The following is a 21,601-nucleotide window of genomic DNA, read 5'->3' on the forward strand; positions in this document are numbered from 1 at the left end:
AAGGAGGTTACTCCCAGGCAAGTAGGTATGGGATTGCAGCCTCAACCCTCAACAACCCTGCGATGTAGTTTAGGCACAGAGAGAGAGAGAGAGAGAGAGAGAGAGAGAGTTTACTGGCCCAAAATCACCCAAGGGGCTTCTTGGCTGAGGTGAGGATTTTGAACTCTTTTAAAACTGCAACATGTTGTGTTATGATGTACTTTATTTTTCGCATTTTCTTTGCAAGGTGCCCTGAAAATGGCTTTTATCGAAGGGGCGGCATGAACATTCCTTAAATAAATCCATAAAATATAATAACAGTAAGGATGAATCATGACTTTTCTCAATTCATTTAATGCAATGACATCATTCAATTCCCCACACCAGTCCAAGTCATTGCAGTTATTTTAGGGCACAATCCTATGCATGCTTAGACAGATTGTGCATAGGATTGTGCCCTTAATGTATTTATACCTTGCTTTTACATTTCTGTGACCTCAGAAATAAAGATCCCACGTGGCTGATTGTCAAAGCAGGCAATTCCCACTTCTCCTGCAAAAATTTCCATTAGGGCCCTTAAAAAAATAAAAATAAAATAAATTTAACCCTGCTGTGAATCCACATTCTTTTAAACTTAAAAATCTACCATGTGTGCCGATTCTTGCTTTTGGTATTAATTTCAATATCTGCTCATTTATTTTCAATGACAGCAGGTGTGGCGTAGCCTAATTAGTCATTAGGAAGTCAGCCTCCTCCCAGTGTTCTGGACAATTAATGCAAAGCCTCTGGGATAACAGCATAAGAAACAACCTTGCCATGGCATTAAAAAGTACGTCTTACCCAAGTATTCTGTTTCTAACCGTAGCTAGCTGGAAGCTTCTAGAAAGCGCCCAAACAAGATATAAAGCAACAGCCTGTGGTATGTCTTTCACACCTGATGCTTTCTTCCCCTATTATGATCAAAAATTCATGTTTTTCTTCGTTTCTTTAAAAGATTTTAAACCCGCTTTTCAGGGCATACCGCTCTCGCAAGGTAGCTTACAGTATTACAAAAATATGAACATTGACATTACAATTAAACACGTGCACGCCGGCAGTAGCAGCAGCTAATGATTTTTAAGTCCCAGAAGCAGATCTGAGCAAAATGATCTGAACGCCTGGCTCCCAAAAAGGTTCTAGCTGCCCCATTCTGTACTAGTTGCAGTCTCCAAAAGTAATCAAGGGCAGCCCCATGGAGACCACATTACTGTTGTCTAACCTGGATGAAACTAAGGCATGTGTCACTGTGGCTAGGTCAGCTTTCGAACAGGCAACTACTTCATATACTGTATCTTGTCAATGACCTTGTAAGGGAAGCCATTATTATTATTATTATTGTTATTGTTATTATTATTTCTCCTCCTCCTCCTCCTCCTCCTCCTCCTCCTCCTCCTCCTCCTCCTCCATATTAGAGCTGCAGGAGTGTGTGTGAGGTTGAGACAGATTCCTTTTGAAGACTGCTATTCAGTACCCTTGGACATTACTATCATGGCTATCAAGGACATTAAGATCTTTCCTGTATAGTTCTTCCGTGTATTCTTTCCACCTTGTCTTAATCTCATCTGCTTCTGTGAGGTCCCTGCCTTCTTTGTCCTTTATCATGCCCGTCTTTGCCCAAAACGTTCCCTTGAGAGCTCCAATTTTCTTGAAGAGATCTCTAGTCTTTCCCATTCTGTTGTTTTCCTCCATTTCCTTGCATTGTTCATTTAAGAAGGCCTTCTTGTCTCTCCTTGCTATTCTCTGGAACTCTGCATTCAGTTGGATATATCTTCCCCTTTCTCCCTTGCTTTTTGCTTCCCTTCTTTCCTCAGCTACTTGTAAAGCCTCATCAGACAGCCACTTGGCTTTCTTGCATTTCTTTTTCTTTGGGATGGATTGAGTTGCTGCCTCCTGAACAATGTTACGGACCTCCGTCCATAGTTCCTCAGGCACTCTGTCTATCAGGTCTAATCCCTGAAATCTATTCCTCACCTCCACTGTATATTCATAAGGGATATGATTTAGGTCATACCTGAATGGTTTAGTGGTTTTCCCTACGTTCTTCAATTTCAGCTGAAATTTTGCAAGAAGCAGTGAAGTCAAGTGGGCCTTAGGAAGCATTAGTAACAACAAAGCTAGTGGAGATGACAGTATTCCAGCTGAGCTATTTAAAATCCTAAAAGATGATGCTGTTAAAGTGCTGCATTCAATATGCCAACAAATTTGGAACATTCAGCAATGGCCGCAAGACTGGAAAAGGTCAGTTTACATTCCAATTCCAAAGAAGGGCAACGCCAAAGAGCGTTCAAACTACTGCACAATTGTGCTCATTTCACATGCCAGCAAGGTGATGCTCAAAATCCTACAAGCTAGGCTTCAGCAGTATGCGAACCGAGAACTACCGGAAGTACAAGCTGGGTTTCGAAGAGGCAGAGGAACTAGAGATCAAATCGCCAACATTCGCTGCATCATGGAGAAAGCAAGAGAATTCCAGAAAAACGTCTATTTCTGCTTCATTGACTACGCTAAAGCCTTTGATTGTGTGGATCACAACAAACTGTGGCAAATTCTTAAAGTGATGGGAGTACCAGACCACCTTACCTGTCTCCTGAGAAACCTGTACAAGGGTCAAGAAGCAACAGTAAGAACTGGACATGGAACAACCGAGTGGCTCAAAATTGGGAAAGGAGTACGACAAGGCTGCATATTGTCACCCTGCTTAATTAACTTATATGCAGAGTACATCATGAGAAATGCCGGGTTGGATGAATCAGAGGTCGGAATTAAGATTGCTGGGAGAATTATCAACAACCTCCGATATGCAGATGATACCACCCTAATGGCAGAAAGCGAAGAGGATCTAAAGAGTCTCTTGTTGAGGGTGAAAGAGGAGAGTGCAAAAGCTGGTTTGAAACTCAACATTAAAAAAACGAAGATCATGGCATCTGGCCCTATCACTTCCTGGCATATAGAAGGGGAAGAATTGGAAGCAGTGACAGATTTTACTTTCTTGGGCTCCAAGATCACTGCAGACGGTGACTGTAGCCATGAAATTAAAAGACGCTTGCTCCTTGGGAGGAAAGCTATGGCCAACCTAGACAGCATAGTAAGAAGCAGAGACATCACCTTGCCAACAAAGGTCCGTCTAATCAAAGCTATGGTTTTCCCAGTAGTAATGTATGGCTGTGAGAGCTGGACTATAAGGAAGGCTGAGCGCCGAAGAATTTATGCTTTCGAACTGTGGTGCTGGAGAAGACTCTTACGAGTCCCCTGGACTGCAAGGAGGTCAAATCAGTCAATCCTAAAGGAAATCAACCCTGAGTGCTCATTGGAAGGACAGATCCTGAAGCTGAAGCTCCAATATTTTGGCCACCTAATGCGAAGAGAAAACTCTCTGGAAAAGACCCTGTTGCTGGGAAAGACTGAAGGCAAAAGGAGAAGGGGACGGCAGAGGATGAGATGGCCAGATAGCATCACCGATGCAATGAATATGAACCTGAGCACACTCCGGGAGAGTGCGCAGGACAGGAAGGCCTGGCGTGCTATGGTCCATGGGGTCACGAAGAGTCGGACACGACTGAACGACTGAACAACAACAAAATTCAGTACCCTTGGTGAGATTTGAACCTGGGATTTTGTGACTCGTAGTTTAGCCAAGATGTTTCATCAGCTTTCTTTTGTATTTACATTTTTGCTGTTTCGGATTGACTTATTTCCCCCTTCCTCTTTTCTTTAGGCCCACGGATTCTCTCACAACAGTGATTATTATAATTTAACAGAGAATACATAACACTCCCCGAAGATACTGAATCCTTCAAAATACTAATTATTATTGGGTTTGGGGGATTTTTTTTTGTGAAACAAAAATCTTTAAATAAAATCAACCTTGTGTTCTAACCGAACACAGTTCATTCAGCCTGATGGCTTTCTGAGATGAGTCATCCCATTAGTGTGAGAAACAGCAAATTGGCTCAACGTTCTGTAAACGAGTAATTGTGGCCTCCCTCTTAATTGCGACAACGCTATAATTATAATTTGTGAGAGGGACTTTGGTAGGGCAACTGAGGATAATAATCCAAGGATGACATCCCGCTTGCTTCTGCTCTGCTTTATTCAAGCGTAGCACATTTTTTTTTAAGGCATGTGACAGTCTATGTGGCCCTTTTAAAAATGCATTGGAGTTCACCCATAGCCTCTGGGAACCTCCCATCAGGGTCTTACAAGTATTTGAAATTGCCCTAAATGTCTTCATATTTGAATGTAAATTTTAAATAAATACTTAAGAAGCTAAGAACATAAGAAGAGCCCTGCTGCATCAGACCAAAGGCCTGTCTACAGGGCCGGGGTCAGGAGTAGGCACGGTCGGGCAATTGCCGAGGGCCCACACCCCGGCAGGGGCCTGCTGACAAGAGCCCCCTGCACCTCTTCTTCACCGTTGCAACCTGCTTTCCCCCCTGTCTCTCGCTCTGGACCAGGCAACGGTGGTGGTGAGAAGGAGGAGCAGGAGATGCCACGGCCTACTTGTGCACCGGCTCTCGGCCTGTCAGGCAAGCAAGCGGCAGCCATGAAGAGGAAGAGGAAGAGGAAGAGGAGGAAGAGCAGCTGGTGACCGTGGCGGTGAGAAGGTCGATTCACTGAGGGGGTCTTACCCAAAGGCCCTCCTGTTTCCACAGTGGCCACCCAGATGCCCCAGTGGGAAGCCCACGAGTAGGACAAGAGTGCAATAGCACCCTCCTGCTTGTGTTCCCCAGCAACTGGTGCACAGAGGCATACTGCCTCCAACAGGGGAGGGAATCTGTCCTGACTGGTAGCCATTGATAGCTTTCTCCTCCATGCATTTCTCTTAAAGCTGCCTAAGTAGGTGGCCATCACCGCATTGTGTGGTAGCCAATTCCATAGCTGTGTGAAGAAGTAGTACCTCCTTCAAGAAATGTCCTGTTACTTTCCTTCAAGAAAAGTAGTACTTCCTTCCAGAAAATCAGATGTTAAGGGTGCAATCCTGTGCATGTGTAGACTGAAAAAAGCCCTACACCTCCCAGGATTTTAGGGTGCTATCCTATGCACGTGCAATCCGGTTGCATTAAGGGTGCAATCATGTTTAGAATGAAAAAATGTCGTACAACTACCAGCCATGCTGACTGGGGAATGCTGGGAGTTATAGGACTTTATTTTTTGCCTAAACATGCATAAGATTGTGCCTTTAGGGTGCCTTGTGGGTATCTCTCAGTTAGCTTCCATTTAGGCAAATGTGAAATTGCCAAATTTCAAATACCAACTACTGTCAAATACCAACTACTAAATAGCGTGTCCCCCAGAATAAGGTTTTGGCTAACCTCTATCAGACACCTCCGTAACCAGGAGACTGCCCTTTCAAGAATGCTTCAGTATTCTCTCTGGTCCAAAATGTTTTCACACAACATGCTTTATTACATAATGCCTACCCCCCTCACCCCCTGACCACACTTAGGAATGAGGAATTAAGGGGGCTGTAACCTAAAATAAGCTTTGAGAAGATCTAAGGGGGTTGTAACCTAAAATAAGCTTTGAGAAAATCTTAAGCAGCCTGAGCAGGAAATGCAGAGTATATATATAATTATAAGGGTGCAATCCTATGCATGTTTAGACAGAAATAAGTCGTACAACTCCCAGCATGCCCCAACGAGCGATACTGGCTAGGGAATGCTGGGAGCTGTAGGACTTTTTTGGTCGAAACATGCATAGGATTCTTCCATTACGCAAGGTAAATTAAAAAACACAAAATCCAAATTCTATAGTTGGGCAATAACTTCATTAGGATCAACGCAAATTACACAAAAATGTGCAAGCTTTTGAGTTCCCCAGAACCCACAATCACCTAGCCCGATGAAGCGTTCTGGAGAACCCCGAAGCTTGCACATTTCTATGGAATTTGGGTTGGTTCACTGAAATCAGCCACTAACTTAAGTCCTATTGATTTCAATGGGTCTACTCTTAGTAATATGGCTGGGTCCAACCCCAGATATGCAAACAACCGTTTAAATAAATAAATAAAAGAATAAGAGAGCAATCCTATGCATGTTTAGACAGAAAAAAAGTCCTACAACTCCCAGCATGCCTCAGCGAGCTGGCTGGGGGATACTAGGAGTTGTAGGCCTTTTTCTGTCTAAACATGCATAGGATTGTGCCCTAAGAAACATATCTATATCTATATCTATCTTTTGCAAGTCATAATGCATGAAAGGAGTGCACGGAACCCAGGACTGGTTCTTAAACATGCTTGAATAAATTGGCAGAACTTCCTTTTGTACGCGTGATAAAATTAAGCGCTGGTCTTTGCAAATTGCAAAAGAGCAATTGAAATTTGAAAGACGTGCACGCGCGCGGGCGTACACAGCCGCAAGGAACGCGCGCGCGCTCCCGGACAGGGCCAGGCTTCCTCGGCTGCGCGCCCTCTGATTGGCTCGCCGCCCGTTGCCGATTTGCATTTAATGCTTGCACCCGCCGCTAGAGAGCAGCGGAGGTGCGCGGAAGACGAAGGCGAGGGGGGGTGGAGGAATTAATTGTTTGCAGCCCCCGCTTTCCTGTACTTCCAGCCGAGCAATCAGTGGGGTGGAGGACTGGGCCCGACAAGGTAAAGACACCGACACGCATCCAGATTAAAGATCAAGGGTGCAGGCTCATTCACACGTGCATGAGAAATGCCCGTGCACGCTGCTGGCGGGGCAGCTGAGGGCGGGAGCGGACGCCCGCTCGAAAAGTATTGGGCTCGAGGTGATGTGAGGCGAGGCGGGTGTTCTGTTTGCCCGTTCGGGGCCGCATGCCCCGGACGGTCTGCATTCACATGTTTGGGTTGACAACACTTGATGCTTCGCAAACGTGGGAATCGGCCCCAAAGAGTTACCTTACTTTTGCAGTTGCGAACTTTTGCAGTGAGAGGGAGTTGGGAGTTGCAGTCTGACAACTTCTGGAAGGCACCAGGCAGGGGAAGGCTGGCGTATATTCTGCTGTGCTGTGAACGTAAGGGTCGGCATCTGGGAGCCATGGGGCCAAATTCTGGCCAGCAGCTAGTTGGCTGCTCTGTTCCTAACTTGGAGAAAAAGAGGTTTGTCATCAGCTCTGAGTGGGGAATGGTAATGTGAGGCCTATGCGCTACCTGCCATCTTTCCAGCATAAAACCAACTGCTGACCTGTATGTGTGTGAGAGAGAGGTTTGTTTGTTTGTTACAGGAGTCTTAAGGTTCACAATGGCTGCTTGCCTATGAAATTGACTTCCAAACCTTGAAGAAGCTGCACTCCTCCGCCACCTAACCTACCTTGCAGGGTTGTTGTACTGCTAAAGGGCTCCTTGGCAGAAGGGACAAGTGTGCAAATAAATAAAATAAGCCAACCCACTTGCTGATCACCAGTGATTTGGCCACGATAGCTAAATCAGGACCTCCGTATCTGGCATGTTTGTTGCTTTATAGGATTTGTGTGCGCGTGTATGTGCGTGTGTGTGTGTGTGTTCTGTTGTATAGTCCCAAGTGGTATAGCCCTAGCAGAGGTTTACCACTTTGGGGGAAAACTAGGCCGTAGATCAGGGTTGTTATCTTGAAGTCGCAAGTCCGAGACAGTCATCTGAATGTTAAGTTGTGCGGACAAATTCTTCTGTGAGAAAATAGTGGGGTTTGTACAATTTGTGCGTGAGCGTAGTCCCAAGCCATAGCGCAGGTTTACCACTTCGGGGGGAAAACTAGGCCATAGATCAGGGTTGTTCAGTCTTCTGAATGTCAACTTGTGTAGAACGAGTTCTCTGTAAAAAAAAATAAAAATAATAATAATAGCGGGATTTGTGCGTGAGCCTTCCATTGTAGAGGCCCAAGTGGTATAGCCTTAGCAACGGTAACCACTTCGGGGGAGAACTAGGCCGTAGATCAGGGTTGTTCAGTCTTCTGAATGTCAACTTGTATAGAACGAGTTCTCTGTAAAAAAAAAAATAAATAGTGGGATTTGTGCGTGAGCCTTCCATTGTAGAGGCCCAAGCGGTATAGCCTTAGCAACGGTAACCACTTCGGGGGAGAACTAGGCCGTAGATCAAGGTTGTTACCCTGAAGTTGCAAGCCTGAGCCAGTCTTCTGAATGTCAGCTGGCGCCGAGGAGTTCTCTCTGAGACTACAGGAGGGCTCAAGCGAATGAAGGGTTTTAACCGCGTACAGGGATGGGCCTTTCGGCCATAACGAGATAACGTTTTCTCTCTCTCTCTCTCTCTCTGTCTCTGTCTCTCAGCGCCTCGGAAGTGGACCAAAACATTGTCGGAAAAGTAATATCGCGAGGAGAAAAGCATCACCCCTTTTTCACTTAGACTGGATTAAAAGCCATCTGTGCGGAGGGCTTTTTAATCCTCCAATTACCCTAACCGCCTCATCTGGACGGGAAGGTGCCGGTACGTTCGCCTCAAACGTCCGTTCCCATATTTCTGCCTGGTTGGGGAGCTGTTCGGAGATGAGGGCTGCCATGGCAACCAGCGGTTTCGGCCTGGAGTCGGCCAAGCGCAACAGGCCCGACACCTGTAACGGAGGGAAGCGTTGTCCCCTCAGGCCGCGTCCCTGGATGAAATTACCGCTTTCCCCCCTGTCGCTTTTGAGGGGGAAGAAGAAAGGGACACCGTGGTGGCAAATGACATGTCATCGGAGGAGGAGGAGGAGGCAGATAAGCCTGCAGCCGCCTGGAAATTTCAGCCCACCTTCTCGAGAAAGCAAATGAGCGTTGCTGCCTATCTCGTTTCTCCCCGCTCCGATCATTAGGGAACTGGGGAGCGGTGTCTGGGTATAGCTGCTCAGAAATTTGGCCCCTCTCTGCTGAGTCTCATTACTCGCCTCTGGGACCCCTGTGTGGGAAAGGGAGGGATCCTTACTTAGAGGTAGACCCCCTGCTTGTCAAGGAGAAGGTCCCGGATTCAATCCTTGGCCCTTGCAGTTAAAACCATGAGGTGGCAGGTGATCCTTGCTTGAGAGATGGCGTAGCTGCTATCAGTCAGAGCAGAAAATGCCGAGCTAGACAGACGAATACAGAAGGCATTACATACGGAGTAAACATTAGCTTAATATTTATTTATTTATTTCTGTATTATTACACTGAACTCAACGAAGGATGGGTCGTTTGTTTATTCTTCGTTTCTTTATAATTACATTTATATCCCGCCCTTTCCCCTCTTGCAAGGAACCCAAGGCGTCTTAAATAGTCCTCCTTTTTATCTTCACGACAACCCTGTGAGGTAGGTCAGGCTGAGAGTCAGTGACTGGCCCAAAGGCACCCAGGGAGCTTTGTGGCCGAGAGGGGACTAGAACCCGGATGTTTGGTTGTTTCCCAGCTTTTGCGCATTTCCCCCCCCCTATTCTTAAAGGTTGAAATGCCTCTCCTAAAGCTTAGTCACTGGTAGTAAGAGCAGAAGTATGCTGTTATTTTTGGCTCCACCCCTTCTGCCTTTTGCTCCGCCCACCGCTGGAATGCGGCCCCCGAGAGCTTTTCTGAGGTGGAATGCGGCCTTCTGGCTGAAAGGTTCTACACTCCTGGTCTAGCAGCTTTGTCTTTTTTTCTTTTCGTTTTTACTCAAGAGTAGGTGAAGGCCCTCCCCGATTTAGACTGTAGGGGGCTTTTAAGATCTGGATCGGCCCCCTGTACCTGCTCTGGAGTAAACATGAAAAGAAGACCTATCTGCTAGATGCACATCTTAAAGTAGCGCCAAGAGAGCTTCTGCTGTTGGACGGTATAGAAAGAAAGAAAGAAAGTTTGGCCTGAAGAGTGAGAGAGCTGGGTAAGTTGGCCCCTACTTTTTTTTTTTTAATTGTATTGAAGATGTGAGCAGATGTTAAAAACCCGGAGGCGGATCTCCTCTGTTCCTGGGTAGCTGGAGAGAATGCAGAGCCCATGTGGGCGGCGGACCGGAAGCCAGGAGCAACAGGGGTATTTGGGAGTGGAGAGGAAGCTGGGGAGGGAATTTATTTGCACTGCAGGGAAAATCACTCCCTCCTTTCCTCCACCCTGTTGTCGCTCTGGCTGCCCCCTGCTACTAATCTGAGCAGCTTACCTCAGCAGGCAGGAGGGTGGGTGTGCAAACAGGCTCACCTACTTTTCATTTTTTTAAAATGATGACATCTCAAGGCGGTGTGTAAATGAACACACACTTTACAGAAGCCTTTCCTTGGGCAAATGTATCTCTCTCCCTCCCCCCTTCCAAAAAAAAGAGAAGAAAAATGAACCAAGGACTGGAGATGTCTAAACTGCCTTACTCAGTCTGGTGTCCTCAGGTGTGTTGGAGTACACCCCCCAGCATCCTATCTAAACACATTTGGGGGAAAACTGGTGTAGAGTGTCTTTTCTCCTCTCCAGAAAACTTAAAAAGTAGCAAGGCAGAGTACCTAAACATGTGCAGAGCATGTGCAGAGTACCTAAACAGGCGACCATCTTTTGGCTTTAAAAACGCACACGGCTTTGTCGGAAGTAGGAAAATGTTAACAATGAACACAAATCATCCTTTCTCCACCCTGACATCCCCGCCGGCACTGAGCTCCTTCTATCTTAGCAACTGTACAAGGGGGCAAAATTCCACCCGGTTGCTGACACCAGAAACAAGTTTAGAAATCCTTTGTTTGCAGAAAAGAAGCCAAGTGCATTTCATAGCTTTAGTTGTAATGCTGCTGCTATGAGTTGAAGCAGTTGCAAAGCATGGAATGGCCATGGTTTGGGGGGTGGGGAAGAGACATTTATGTGCTTCACAGTGGGAATAAGATGTGTGGCCGTCTAAATAATTATCATTATTATTTCCAGGGTCTAAACTGACCTGGCTGCATCACTGCATGCAAACCTGGTCAGAGTTGCATTGGTCGACTTTGATTCCTTGATTCCCCATCACAAGTAAGAGGCCTAATCTTGCTCGGTGAGTGTTTTTGTTCTCTTTGGATCCAACTTCCTCATAAAAGGAAGCAGGAAGAAACTGCTGGCAGGCAATTTGGCAAATGCCTCCTGCTGTTAGGTTCCCGCTTCCGTTTGCCGAGGGCTGTTTGGCCTCTTTGCACTTCAACTTCTTTCCCCAGCCTCCAATCTGGCGACGTCTGTCTGCTTCCCAGCTTGGCCCCCCTGACATCTCTTCGGCGGGCGTGGGCTGAACAACTGTACTTTCCTCCCATGCCTGCCTCTTCATCCCTTGGTGATCAGCTGCAGTTCGTCTCCATAATCCAGCCCGTGGTTTCAATCCAGCACAGCTGTACGGTCCGCTGCTTCCTGGCACCTTATTTATTTAATGTCTGAGTAATGTCTGTTGTCTGGAGCATACCTATGACTTTCCCTGGATCGCTTTTGGACAGGGGATCTTTCCTCCTCCTCTGTGCTGCCTTGCTAAAATCACCCTGCTGGTGCCCTGCTGCGACCCTCTGATCAGACACGGTGAGTCTGAACCCAACTCCGTGCAATTGTATATAAATTAAAGCCATTTTAACAACCGTTTTCTGAACTTTGCCTTGCACTAGTCCTTTTCCTAGGTTGTTGTTGTTTTTTAAATAAACTTCAGCAGGTTTTAAAATGTTTTTATTCAGGGCACTCCCAAATCTGGAAGGCATGGGTTTTTTTTAAACGCACGTGCCAAACTTGTTAAGTTCCTTGTGAGCCGAAACCCCTCCTTGGTCATAAACCTGTTGCTGCTCACCCGCAGTTGGCAGGGAGAAACAGTGGGGCGGGCGGCTTGTGCTGCACAGCTGTCTTTTGGATCCGGGAGTGGGCTTCGCAGTCAAAATAACGGTGGGTTTCTTTTTTTGGAGGGGGACATTTCACTCTGGAATTTTCAGGTTGGAATAGGGTATGTGCACAACCCCTCCCCCCCCCCCCAATTTAGTGGCATTCTACAAACTTCTGATAGCTGAGGCAGGCCTCTTTTCCTCCTCTTGATTGAGAGGCATGAAGGGTTGGTTTTTGACAACTCAAAAAATGTTTGGTCACTTCAGGGATGGCTCCAGGTTTGAGGTGTGGGGCCCAGCAGCAGCCCCCCCCCCATGACAACGAGTCCTAGAAGCGGTAGTAGCACAGCGATCACGACTAGGTGCCTTGGTGCCTCCATTTTAATTTTCCCACAATGGCCCAGAATGATGTGCCCAAGGCATTGTGGGAAAGTAAGATGGCAGCTTAAAAAGTATGGATAAAGGGTGTGGAAGGAGTCAGGCATCTACCCTGGTGTGTGTGTGTTGGTTGCTGGGTGCTAATGTAAAGACCTGAGTCAATGGACCAGTCAAACAATGGTCAAGTACTTTTAAAAGTTAAGAGACCAACAAAGGAGGGAGTCGTCAATAGGCTTGATAAATTGTGCTAGTTAAGAAGAAAGAGTTAGACGGCTGTTGTAAAACTCTGATACTCACTGTTTAGAAATGATAATTAATTATTTGACTTGCATTTTTATTCTTCCCTTCTCCTGAGGAGCTCAAGATAGTATAATACCCCCTCCCCATGTTGTCCTTGCAACAACCCTGTAAAGTGGGTTAGGCTCGGCTGCGAGTACGTGCCTCCATTGCCTAGCGAGTGAGTGAGGGTTTAACCAGGGTCTTCTTGATTCTGTTCTGCCACTCTACTCACCTAGGCCAAAGTTCCACCATTGACGCATCTTTGGATTGGATGCTTCTGGCGAAACCGCTCTGTGGCTGTTGGCCTTGCTGGCCTTGCTCATCGGGGGCTACGTTGGCTGATGCTCGCGGTTCCCTGGCCTGCTCCCTCACTTGCCAATCATCGCTCATCAGCTTCCCCCCTTGACTTTCACCGCAACCGTGCGCCCGGCCTGTGTAGCTTGTGATGTGAGCGATTCAGTTTGTGCTGTGGGGTTTCCGAGGTCGGAGGGAGAACCTCGGCGACATTGTGCTCACCAGCCTAATTGCTTGTTTTGATGCGGGAGTGCGAGCTGAGATTAGGAACAGCACATAGGACCTGCAATGAAAAATTGCAGCGTGTCTCGTTGCCTCCTACCCAGAATGTTACGGAGAATGCCAGAACAGGCTAGGTATAAATCAGAACCTCTTTCGGCCTGAGGGCTGAATTCCATTTTGGAGAAGGTTTTGGGGACCGCATTTTATGGATGGGCAGGGCGAAAGGTAAAATGGGGCGGGGCCAAAAATCCCAACATATTGTCACTTAAAGCTCTTATGATCAGTAACTGAGCCTTAGGAGGGGCGTTTCTTACAATGGAGAAAAAATGCACCAAAGCCAGAAAACCACTAAATGACCAGTGGGAGAAAGGGGCGGGGCCAGGGGAAGTGGGCGGGGCCACCTGGGAAAGACAGAAGGGGTTCTGCACCCCTTTTATACATAAGTGGGGGGTCGGGCCAAATTAGGGGCCTCACGATTGTGTCGTTTCGCTGTGAACTGCCTGGCATGGTGTGGCAGTTGCAATTTGTAGTTAATGGTGAGAGCAAGGCACTCTGTGCATGCTCAGATGCACTTGACCCTTTCAGAGTTTGATAGGGCAGGGATGCGTGTCTGCTGTCCGGAAAGGGGAAAAGTCTGTCCCGCTGGATGAGCGCACTGAAAGTTGCTCCTTGGATGAAGGCCCGTGTTCTTCTTGTTTGCAACGCTGCAGCGCACATAACACACACCTGTTTCAACTGCAGTGTAAAGGGATGAAACTCCTGTGCAAAATCTTGCCCCCACACCCAGCTAGGTTGTGCAAGGCCTGCTTGGGTCCTGGATTATTCCTGGTTTGGTTCTTCTGGTGGTGTGGTATCCCTCACCTCCAACTTAGAAACATTACCGTTCACAGGTAAAAAATGTGCTTCTTTTCTGTTTCTGTTTCCAAGGATGCAGAGCAGATCTTTCTGCCTAGCCCTTATCTTTCCTTCCCATGGATTGTTGCTACTTTGTCATAGCAACTGAGGGTGCGATTTGTCCAGGTTGCCACGGTTTCTTCTTCAGCATAATTGGGTAGCTGAAGGTAATGGCACAGCGGCCGTTGTGGGCAGGAGTAAAACCAGGCCTGGAGTCTACCGGGGCCTGGAGCCCGCTCCAGCTGGTCCGAAGCCTGAATCTGTTGAGAGTTAGGCAAGATGGACAGGTGGAGACTCTCTGGTAATCGGCAAAAGCAAAAAGAATTTTATGTGCCCATCTGGTGCCTCCAAGATTTTATGTTTGGTTGACTTTAATCCCCTGGCCTCTAATTTGATTGAGGTCTTGGTGGAGCCTTGATATAACAGACACCTTTTTGAGGACTCTGAAGGAAACATGATGTGAGTTTTCAGATTTAAAAAAGAAAATGCAAAGTCTACCACCTGCTGTCCACAGGGGAGGCTATCGTAATAGTTTTCTTCTTCTTTCCCATTAATGGAATCGTCCTCCGTCAAACGGAACACTTCTGATGTGACAAAATTAGGGCCGTGAGGCTTAATCGAATAAAGCGATAGGTCCCAAGCTGCGACAGCATCATGCTGTGAGAAATTAATTTAAATTATGAATCGCTCCCGTGCGCCCCCCGCTTTCATCGGCTTCTGTGTGATACTCTTATCTAGTAGAGATGTGAAGGCCTGGAGGAATACTGCAGAAAAACTTGGGAAAAACCCGTTTACTTCCAAATTTTCCAGAAATCTTTGGAAACAAATGGAACCCCCCCGCCCTACAAAGTTTCTGCTTTCTCTCCTCACATTTCTCTGCATTTTTTTTCTCCAGGCCTTCACATCTCTATGCTCTAGGTAATTTTAGTTGGTGTGTGTGTTTTGTTGTAAGCCTCTTTGTTAGGGAAATGGGATATACATTTTAAATAAAGGTGCTTCTTCCATTCAGCCTATTGTAACAGTGCACCACAATGGCATATAAACCTGTGTCTTCTTGACAACTGTGTGAGGTGGAGATGTTAGGCTTGGAAATGGGCAGTTGAGCCTTGTGGAGACAAATTTGGCACTGAATAGATATTGGCCACAGTGTCTGGTTTTGAACCTATCTATGCTTGAAAGGTTGTCACAGAGAGGAAGGCCAGGATCTCTTCTCCATCATCCCAGAGTGCAGGACACGGAATAATGGGCTCAAGTTACAGGAAGCCAGATTCCAGCTGAACATCAGGAAAAACTTCCTGACTGTTAGAGCAATACGACAATGGAACCTATTACCCAGGGAGGCAGTGGGCTCTCCCACACTGGAGGCGTTCAAGACGAGGCTGGACAGCCATCTGTCAGGGGTGCTCTGACTTGGATTCCTGCATTGAGCAGGGGGTTGGACTGGATGGCCTTGTAGGCCCCTTCCAACCCTACTATTCTATGAATCTATGCAGCCTTAAGGACTAGCAGCTTGGTTTAAAAAAAAGAAAAAGAGTGCTGAGGTTCATGAAGCTAAAGATGCTGAATCTGCAGTCCTGCTAATTCAGACAGAACCCTGAGAATTTATGACTGCTTAAACCCAACCTAAACAGCCCATGTATTCAAAGTAGGAACCGCACAGGGGGCCCTGAATGTTCTTCCCCCAGGGCAGAGTTGCTCAGACTGAGAAAGTTTGACACCTATATATACACCCTACATACATGACAGCCTATATACATGCAGTTGGCACCGCATTGGTCCCCCAGCACCACATGACTTCACAGGCCAAGAAGACACTGGGCATTCATCTGGGCCTTCTGGGCTGGAATTGCCTCCGAGAGCAAGCAAGTTCCTTGTGTCCCAAGGCTCCCGGTTGAAGCCCAGCTCACTTGAGGGTACCTCGGTCTTCACCGTCTGCAAAATGGGAACAAACCCTGAGGGGTTTCTGGCCAGGCTGTCCAAAAGCTTCTGCTCCGTCGGGAAGCCCGCCAGCCTTTAAGCCACACGAACTACCAGATGAGGAGCCACCAAGCTTTGGAAACGGAGCTGTGCCACCGACGTCGAGTCCGGCAGGTTCAGGAAACACGGTGACGGAATCTACCCCCCCCCCCCCGTTTGCTCCATGCTGCCCAGAGCTAAACTGGGGAGCATCTGCTGGATTGGGAAGTGGAAACGGCATTATCGGCCCCAGCAGTTCCTTCCCTTGTTTATTTACTTACTGTATTAGATTTATGAAGGTGAGAGAAGAGGCCGGGCATCTGTCAAGCGTTTTTCTGTAGGGTCTTGCGCACTGGATGCGGCGTGCTCAGCCGCGCATGGATGAGAGACAGAAAAACCCAAGGGGCTGCAACAGCAAGAGAGCCCCTTGGACGTCCCGGGCGTGTCCTTCGCAGTCCTTGAGTATCAGAAGCGAGGCCTGTTGTTGACAGCCAAGCTAAACGATCCGTCCAGCGCGTGTAGGTGTTGGAAGAGGCCTTGTTTTTACTTTAGAAACCATACTTGTAGGTCCCAGGGTGTGTGTCAGGAATAGGGGCTGTGGATCACAGGGAGGAGGGACCCTTTTGCCCTCCGCCACAGTGCTGGAGAAAACCTCCCTGCCTCCCAAGCTGCGGTTTGCCCCCGGAGGGAAGCCGCCATTGGGACTGACCGGGTGCCCTCAGGCTGGCTTCTCTCTCGGCAGAAACCTACTTCACAGGAGGGTTGTGAGGATAAAGTGCAAGGAAACCCACACGCATGTAGGCGGGGTGGGGAACCTCTTTCAGCCTGAGGGCCAGATTTGATTTTGGGGGCCACTTTCCAGGGGTGGGTGTGGGCAAAGGCAAAAAGGGCTGGGGCCAAAATGCCAGCATATTTTCGCTTCAAGCTCCTCCGGCCAGAAACGCCTTAGGAGAGGTGTTTCAACCTTTAAGAATGGTGGGAGGTGGAGGGGGGGAAGTGGGGGGGGAGGAAGTGAGCAAAAGCTGCAAAACCACCAAATGGTTGTGCTTGGGGGAAAGGGTGGGCATTGAAACGGGGCGTGACTTTGGTACCCCAGAACTGTTGGATTTGGCCCCTGGGGCCACATTCCTACATCTATGATGTAGGTAATCCTGAGTTCAATAGGAAAAAGGGAGGATATGAATGTGAATTAATAAGAATAATAGTAGTAGTAGTAGTAGTAGTGGTAATAATAATAATAATATCTTAATTAGACTTGCTTCTACTTTCTGAGATGTTGCCAGGCATTGTGTCCAGATGTCCTCCTAGCCCCACATTTTGCACTACAGTAATAAGGACTAGAACCTTTGTAAGGGTCTTTCCCCCTTCCCAAAAGAAGATGAGGTTTTCTGGAAGCCGGACCCCTGCAGTTAATTCCAAATCCTGTGCTTCCATTTCACGACTGCCTACCCCTTAGTGGGCAGCTGAGAATCGCTCGGCCTGCTTCTAGAATTTTCCGTTGTGTGTTTCGAGGAACCGGAAAGGATCACTGTTTTTTTTTAAATTTAAAAAAAGCGATTGCCTCAGAATTCCTGGCTCTTGCTGTAGCACAGGGTGCCTTTTTGTGCTTCAGGACCAGAAGAAGTGGGTGGCTGGTGGGGGTTTTTGCTTTGTGTTGCCTCTCCCCCACTGGGAACGCAGCATAGGGGGGAGACACGCTTGCGTGTGTGCGCGTCCCCCCCCCCCCACTGTCTGAGAAGTGGCCAAGGCCACGCTGGTTGTTTCACAGCTCCCGCTGTCCTGGGAATCTTGCTGTCAAAACCAGACAGCGAGGGCAGGCTCTGCAGTCACGATGCCAAGGCTCCCAAGGGGGTTATGTCTACGGGAATGGAGCCTGAGCACTTTTTTTCTCTGGTTTGGAGGGCAGGAAAATTTACTTTTTGAGCATTTGTAGGCTGATTGATACTTCGCGCTTTCTCCCTCTCTCTAAACAAGGAGCGGGCTGCCTTCTGCAAATCTCTCTCTGTATCTTGCTGACAAATGTCAGTGCTGACAAAGCCAAATATTGGATTACGCGCCTCTAAATATTTAATAGGGGAACTTATGTTCACGGCAGCAGCCCATAGTAGCAGCTTGCCTGTTGTTGCAGGAGGGTTGGCATCCAGCACCCTGTTTCCCAAAGTGGCCGGCCAGGTCCCTTTTGGAAGCCCAGAAAGAGGACATGAAGGCTATATAGATCTCCCCTCTTTTTTGTCTTCAGTATTTGGAATTTCAGGATAGACTACCTCTGAACAGAGAGGCTCCACTTAGTTGTTGTAGCTATCCCCTATTCTTCTCAGTGGAGGCTAGCAGGCTTGGGTGTGGGTTAATGGCAGCTGACTAAATTGTGGTTTGCTCAGTTTGGAGGGTGAGTGGTTTTGGGTAGTAGGTTTGGATGTGGGAAATCTCAGGGCCAAATACTTGCCTAACCATGAAGTTTGCTGTGTTCCCTTGGGGAAAGTCTGCCTCTCTCAGCCTGACCTACCTCACAGGGTTGTGGTTTGTGTGACTATGTTGCTTTTGTGACCCTCTTTTGTGTTGTTTTTTGTCACTCTCAACTCAATGAAGGATGGGTCTTTCTTTCTTTCTTTCTTTCTTTCTTTCTTTCTTTCTTTCTTTCTTTCTTTCTTTCTTTCTGTCCTGCCTTTTTTACTCTTACAAGGAACCCAGGGTGGCTTACGTGGCCCTCCTCCTCTCCATTCTATCCTCACAACAACCCTGTGAGGTTGGTTAGGCTGAGAGTCAGTGACTGGCCCAAAGTCACCTGGTGAGCTTCATCATAGAATCATAGAATAGTAGGGTTGGAAGGGGCCTACAAGGCCATCGAGTCCAACCCCCAGCTCAATGCAGGAGTCCAAGTCAGAGCATCCCTGACAAATGGCTGTCTAGCCTCGTCTTGAAGGCCTCCAGTCTGGGAGAGCCCACCACCTCCCCAGGTAATATGTTCCATTGCCGTATTGCTCTTACAGTCAGGAAGTTTTTCCTGATGTTCAGCCGGAATCTGGCTTCATGTCACTTGAGCCCATTATTCCGTGTCCTGCACTCTGGGATGATGGAGAAGAGATCCTGGCCTTCTTCTCTGTGACAACCTTTCAAGGACTTGAAGAGTGCTATCATATCTCCCCTCAGTCTTCTCTTCTCCAGGCTAAACTGCCCAGTTCTTTCAGTCTCTCTTCATGGGGCTTTGTTTCCAGTCCCCTGATCATCTTTGTTGCCCTCCTCTGAACCCTCTCCAGTTTGTCTGCATCCTTCTTAAAGTGTGGTGCCCAGAACTGGACACAGTACTCCAGATGAGGCCTAACCAGTGCTGAGTAGAGGGGAACTAGTACTTCCCGGGATTTGGAAGCGATGCTTCTATGAATGCAGCCCAAAATAGCATTTGCCTTTTTTGCAGCCACATCACATTGTTGGCTCATATTCAGCTTGTGATCGACAACAATTCCAAGATCCTTCTCGTTGTAGTGTGGTTGAGCCACGTATCCCCCATCTTGTAACTGTGCATTTGGTTTCTTTTTCCTAGGTGCAGAACTTGGCATTTATCCCTATTAAATGTCATTCTGTTGTATTCTGCCCAGTGCTCCAGTCTATCCAGGTCACTTTGAATTTTGTTTCTGTCTTCCAAAGTATTAGCTATCCCTCCCAATTTTGTGTCATCTGCAAATTTGATCAGCATTCCCTGCACCTCCTCCTCCAAGTCATTAATAAAAACGTTGAAGAGCACTGGGCCCAGGACTGAGCCCTGCGGTACCCCACTCGTTACCTCTCCCCAGCTTGAGAAGGTCCCATTGAGAAGCACTCTTTGAGTCCGATTCTGTAGCCAACTGTGGATCCACCGGATCGTTGTTTCATCTAGCCCACTTTGAGCTAGTTTGCTCATCAGGATATCATGGGGCACTTTGTCGAAAGCTTTGCTGAAGGCGAGGTATATGATGTCTACAGCATTCCCACGGTCTACAAGGGAGGTGACTTGATCAAAAAATGAGATCAGATTTGTCTGGCAGGACTTGTTTTTGACAAATCCATGTTGGCTTCGAGTAATCCCGGCATTGTTGTCAAGGTGCTTCCAGATGGATTGCGTTATCATCTGCTCCAGAATTTTCCCAGGGATTGATGTCAGACTGACTGGTCTGTAGTTCTCAGGTTCCTCCTTTTTACCCTTTTTGAAGATAGGGACAATATTAGCCCTCCTCCAGTCATCTGGCACTTCCCCCGTCCTCCATGATTTCTCAAAGAGAATAGACAGCGGTTCTGAGAGTTCTTCTGCCAGTTCCTTTATGACTAGGATGCAGTTCATCTGTCCCTGGAGATTTGAACTCATTCAAAGTAATGAGGTGTTCCTTGCCTTTCGATCTCAAGCTGCAATCCTGCCCCTTCAGCCTGCACTTTGCCTTTGCCAGGGGGGTCATAGACCCTCTTTTGGGAGAAGACTGAGCCAAAGTAGGAATTGAGCACCTCTGCCTTGTCTTTGTCATCTGTTATCGTTTTGCCATCCTTATTTAATAGCTGAACCACCATTTCTTTCCTCTGCCTTTTACTATGCACATAGCTGAAGAAAGCCTTTTTGTTGTTTTTAACATCCCTTGCTAACCTCAGCTCATTCTCAGCTTTAGCCTTCCTGACACCATCCCTGCAATTCTGTGCTATCTGCCTGTACTCTTCCTTTGTTACTTGGCCTTCTTTCCACTTCCTATATGTGTCCTTTTTTTTTTTCAGGTCATCCCTAAGCTTTTTGTGAAGCCGCATTGGCTTCTTCTGTTGTCTTCCACCTTTTCTTCTTGTTGGAATTGCTTGTGATTGTGCCTTGAGAATTTCCTTTTTAAAAAAATGAAAAGTGGGGACTAGAACCCAGGTCTACAGAGCCCTGGTCCAACCCTCTAACGACTACACCACCCTGGCTCTCTCATTTCTTCAACTTCTTAAGAAATCCATGGCAGAGTAGCTGCAGGGGGACGGGGATACACTTTTCTTTTTGCATAAAGCTAATTCTGTGCGTGTGTGTGAAGGGGCGCACAGTGGCAAAGGGATGCATTAAAAAAAAAAAATCCGGCTGACATGACACTCCAAGAAGAATTGTGTTGTGTATCTGTTTATTTGAAGCGTGTATTATAAACTTATTTGTAAATATATATATATATATATATATATATATATATATATAAAACCATTCTTTTTTCCTGCAGGTTTGACGCTGCCCACCGCCCATGCGGTCCGTCGCCATGGCTGACACCATTTTTGGCAATGGGAATGACCAGTGGGTGTGTCCAAATGACCGGCAGCTGGCCCTTCGGGCCAAGTATGTACCCCTTAGTAGTTTCCCTTCTTGCCTCATTGAGATAATTTATTATTTATTTCATGTATTTTTATCCCACTCCTCAGCCAAAAAAGGCCCCTGGAGCAGCTTGCAATCAGTTAGCAGGAAAGACAGCTCCTGCCCGCAGGTTACAGTCTGAAAAGTCACAACATGCAAGGAAAAAGAGATGGGGAGGGAAGAGGAAAAAAATAAGTAGACTGTCAGCAGCGATGGTGGAATGCCCTTGCTTTGCTCCTCCTCTCCCAGGGCAGCGGGGGTGGGGGCCGTCCAACTAAAGCAGGGCTCTGATAATTGCTATACCTGATCCTGCCACCCTTATTCCTTCTTCTTTCCCACAGGGCAGTTTATGTCAGTTAGCCTGGTGGGGGTAATTTCATGCTGGGGATACACTGCAGACAGATGAGTGCCTTTTAAAACCTGCATTCTCATCCCAGCCTCCCTCTTAAATGTGGTCAGCGCATGGTGAAGTTGCCGTTTTGAATTCCCCACAATGCTTCTGATGTAGCATCGCTCCAGTGCATTGTGGGGGATTTTAAATGACTGCTCTAAGCCACTTGGCATTCGT

General features: G+C 47.3%; 1 protein-coding gene across 5 annotated transcripts in view; it reads left to right on the top strand.

Annotated features, from left to right (window-relative positions):
- The first annotated feature begins 6,509 nt into the window (after positions 1–6,509).
- RPH3AL (rabphilin 3A like (without C2 domains)) overlaps positions 6,510–21,601 on the top strand; it is a 48,160-nt gene continuing 33,068 nt past the window's right edge. Inside the window, exons 1-5 of one of the 5 annotated variants that reach the window (XM_084822948.1) lie at positions 6,510–6,607; positions 8,242–8,398; positions 9,570–9,769; positions 10,783–10,891; positions 20,906–21,018. In XM_084822948.1, coding sequence (XP_084679074.1) covers positions 20,927–21,018 — 92 coding nt within the window. In that variant the 5' untranslated portion in view covers positions 6,510–6,607; positions 8,242–8,398; positions 9,570–9,769; positions 10,783–10,891; positions 20,906–20,926. Of the gene's footprint in view, positions 6,608–6,735; positions 7,079–8,241; positions 8,399–9,569; positions 9,770–10,782; positions 10,892–11,237; positions 11,398–11,658; positions 11,749–20,905; positions 21,019–21,601 lie in introns of those variants that run through there. The other 4 variants (XM_084822950.1, XM_084822951.1, XM_084822947.1 and 1 more) reach the window with 4 other exon arrangements.

Source organism: Heloderma suspectum, chromosome 16 (assembly GCF_057233095.1).
Source record: "Heloderma suspectum isolate Gila_16-S chromosome 16, 16-S_ref, whole genome shotgun sequence".
NCBI classification, from domain to species: domain Eukaryota; kingdom Metazoa; phylum Chordata; class Lepidosauria; order Squamata; family Helodermatidae; genus Heloderma; species Heloderma suspectum.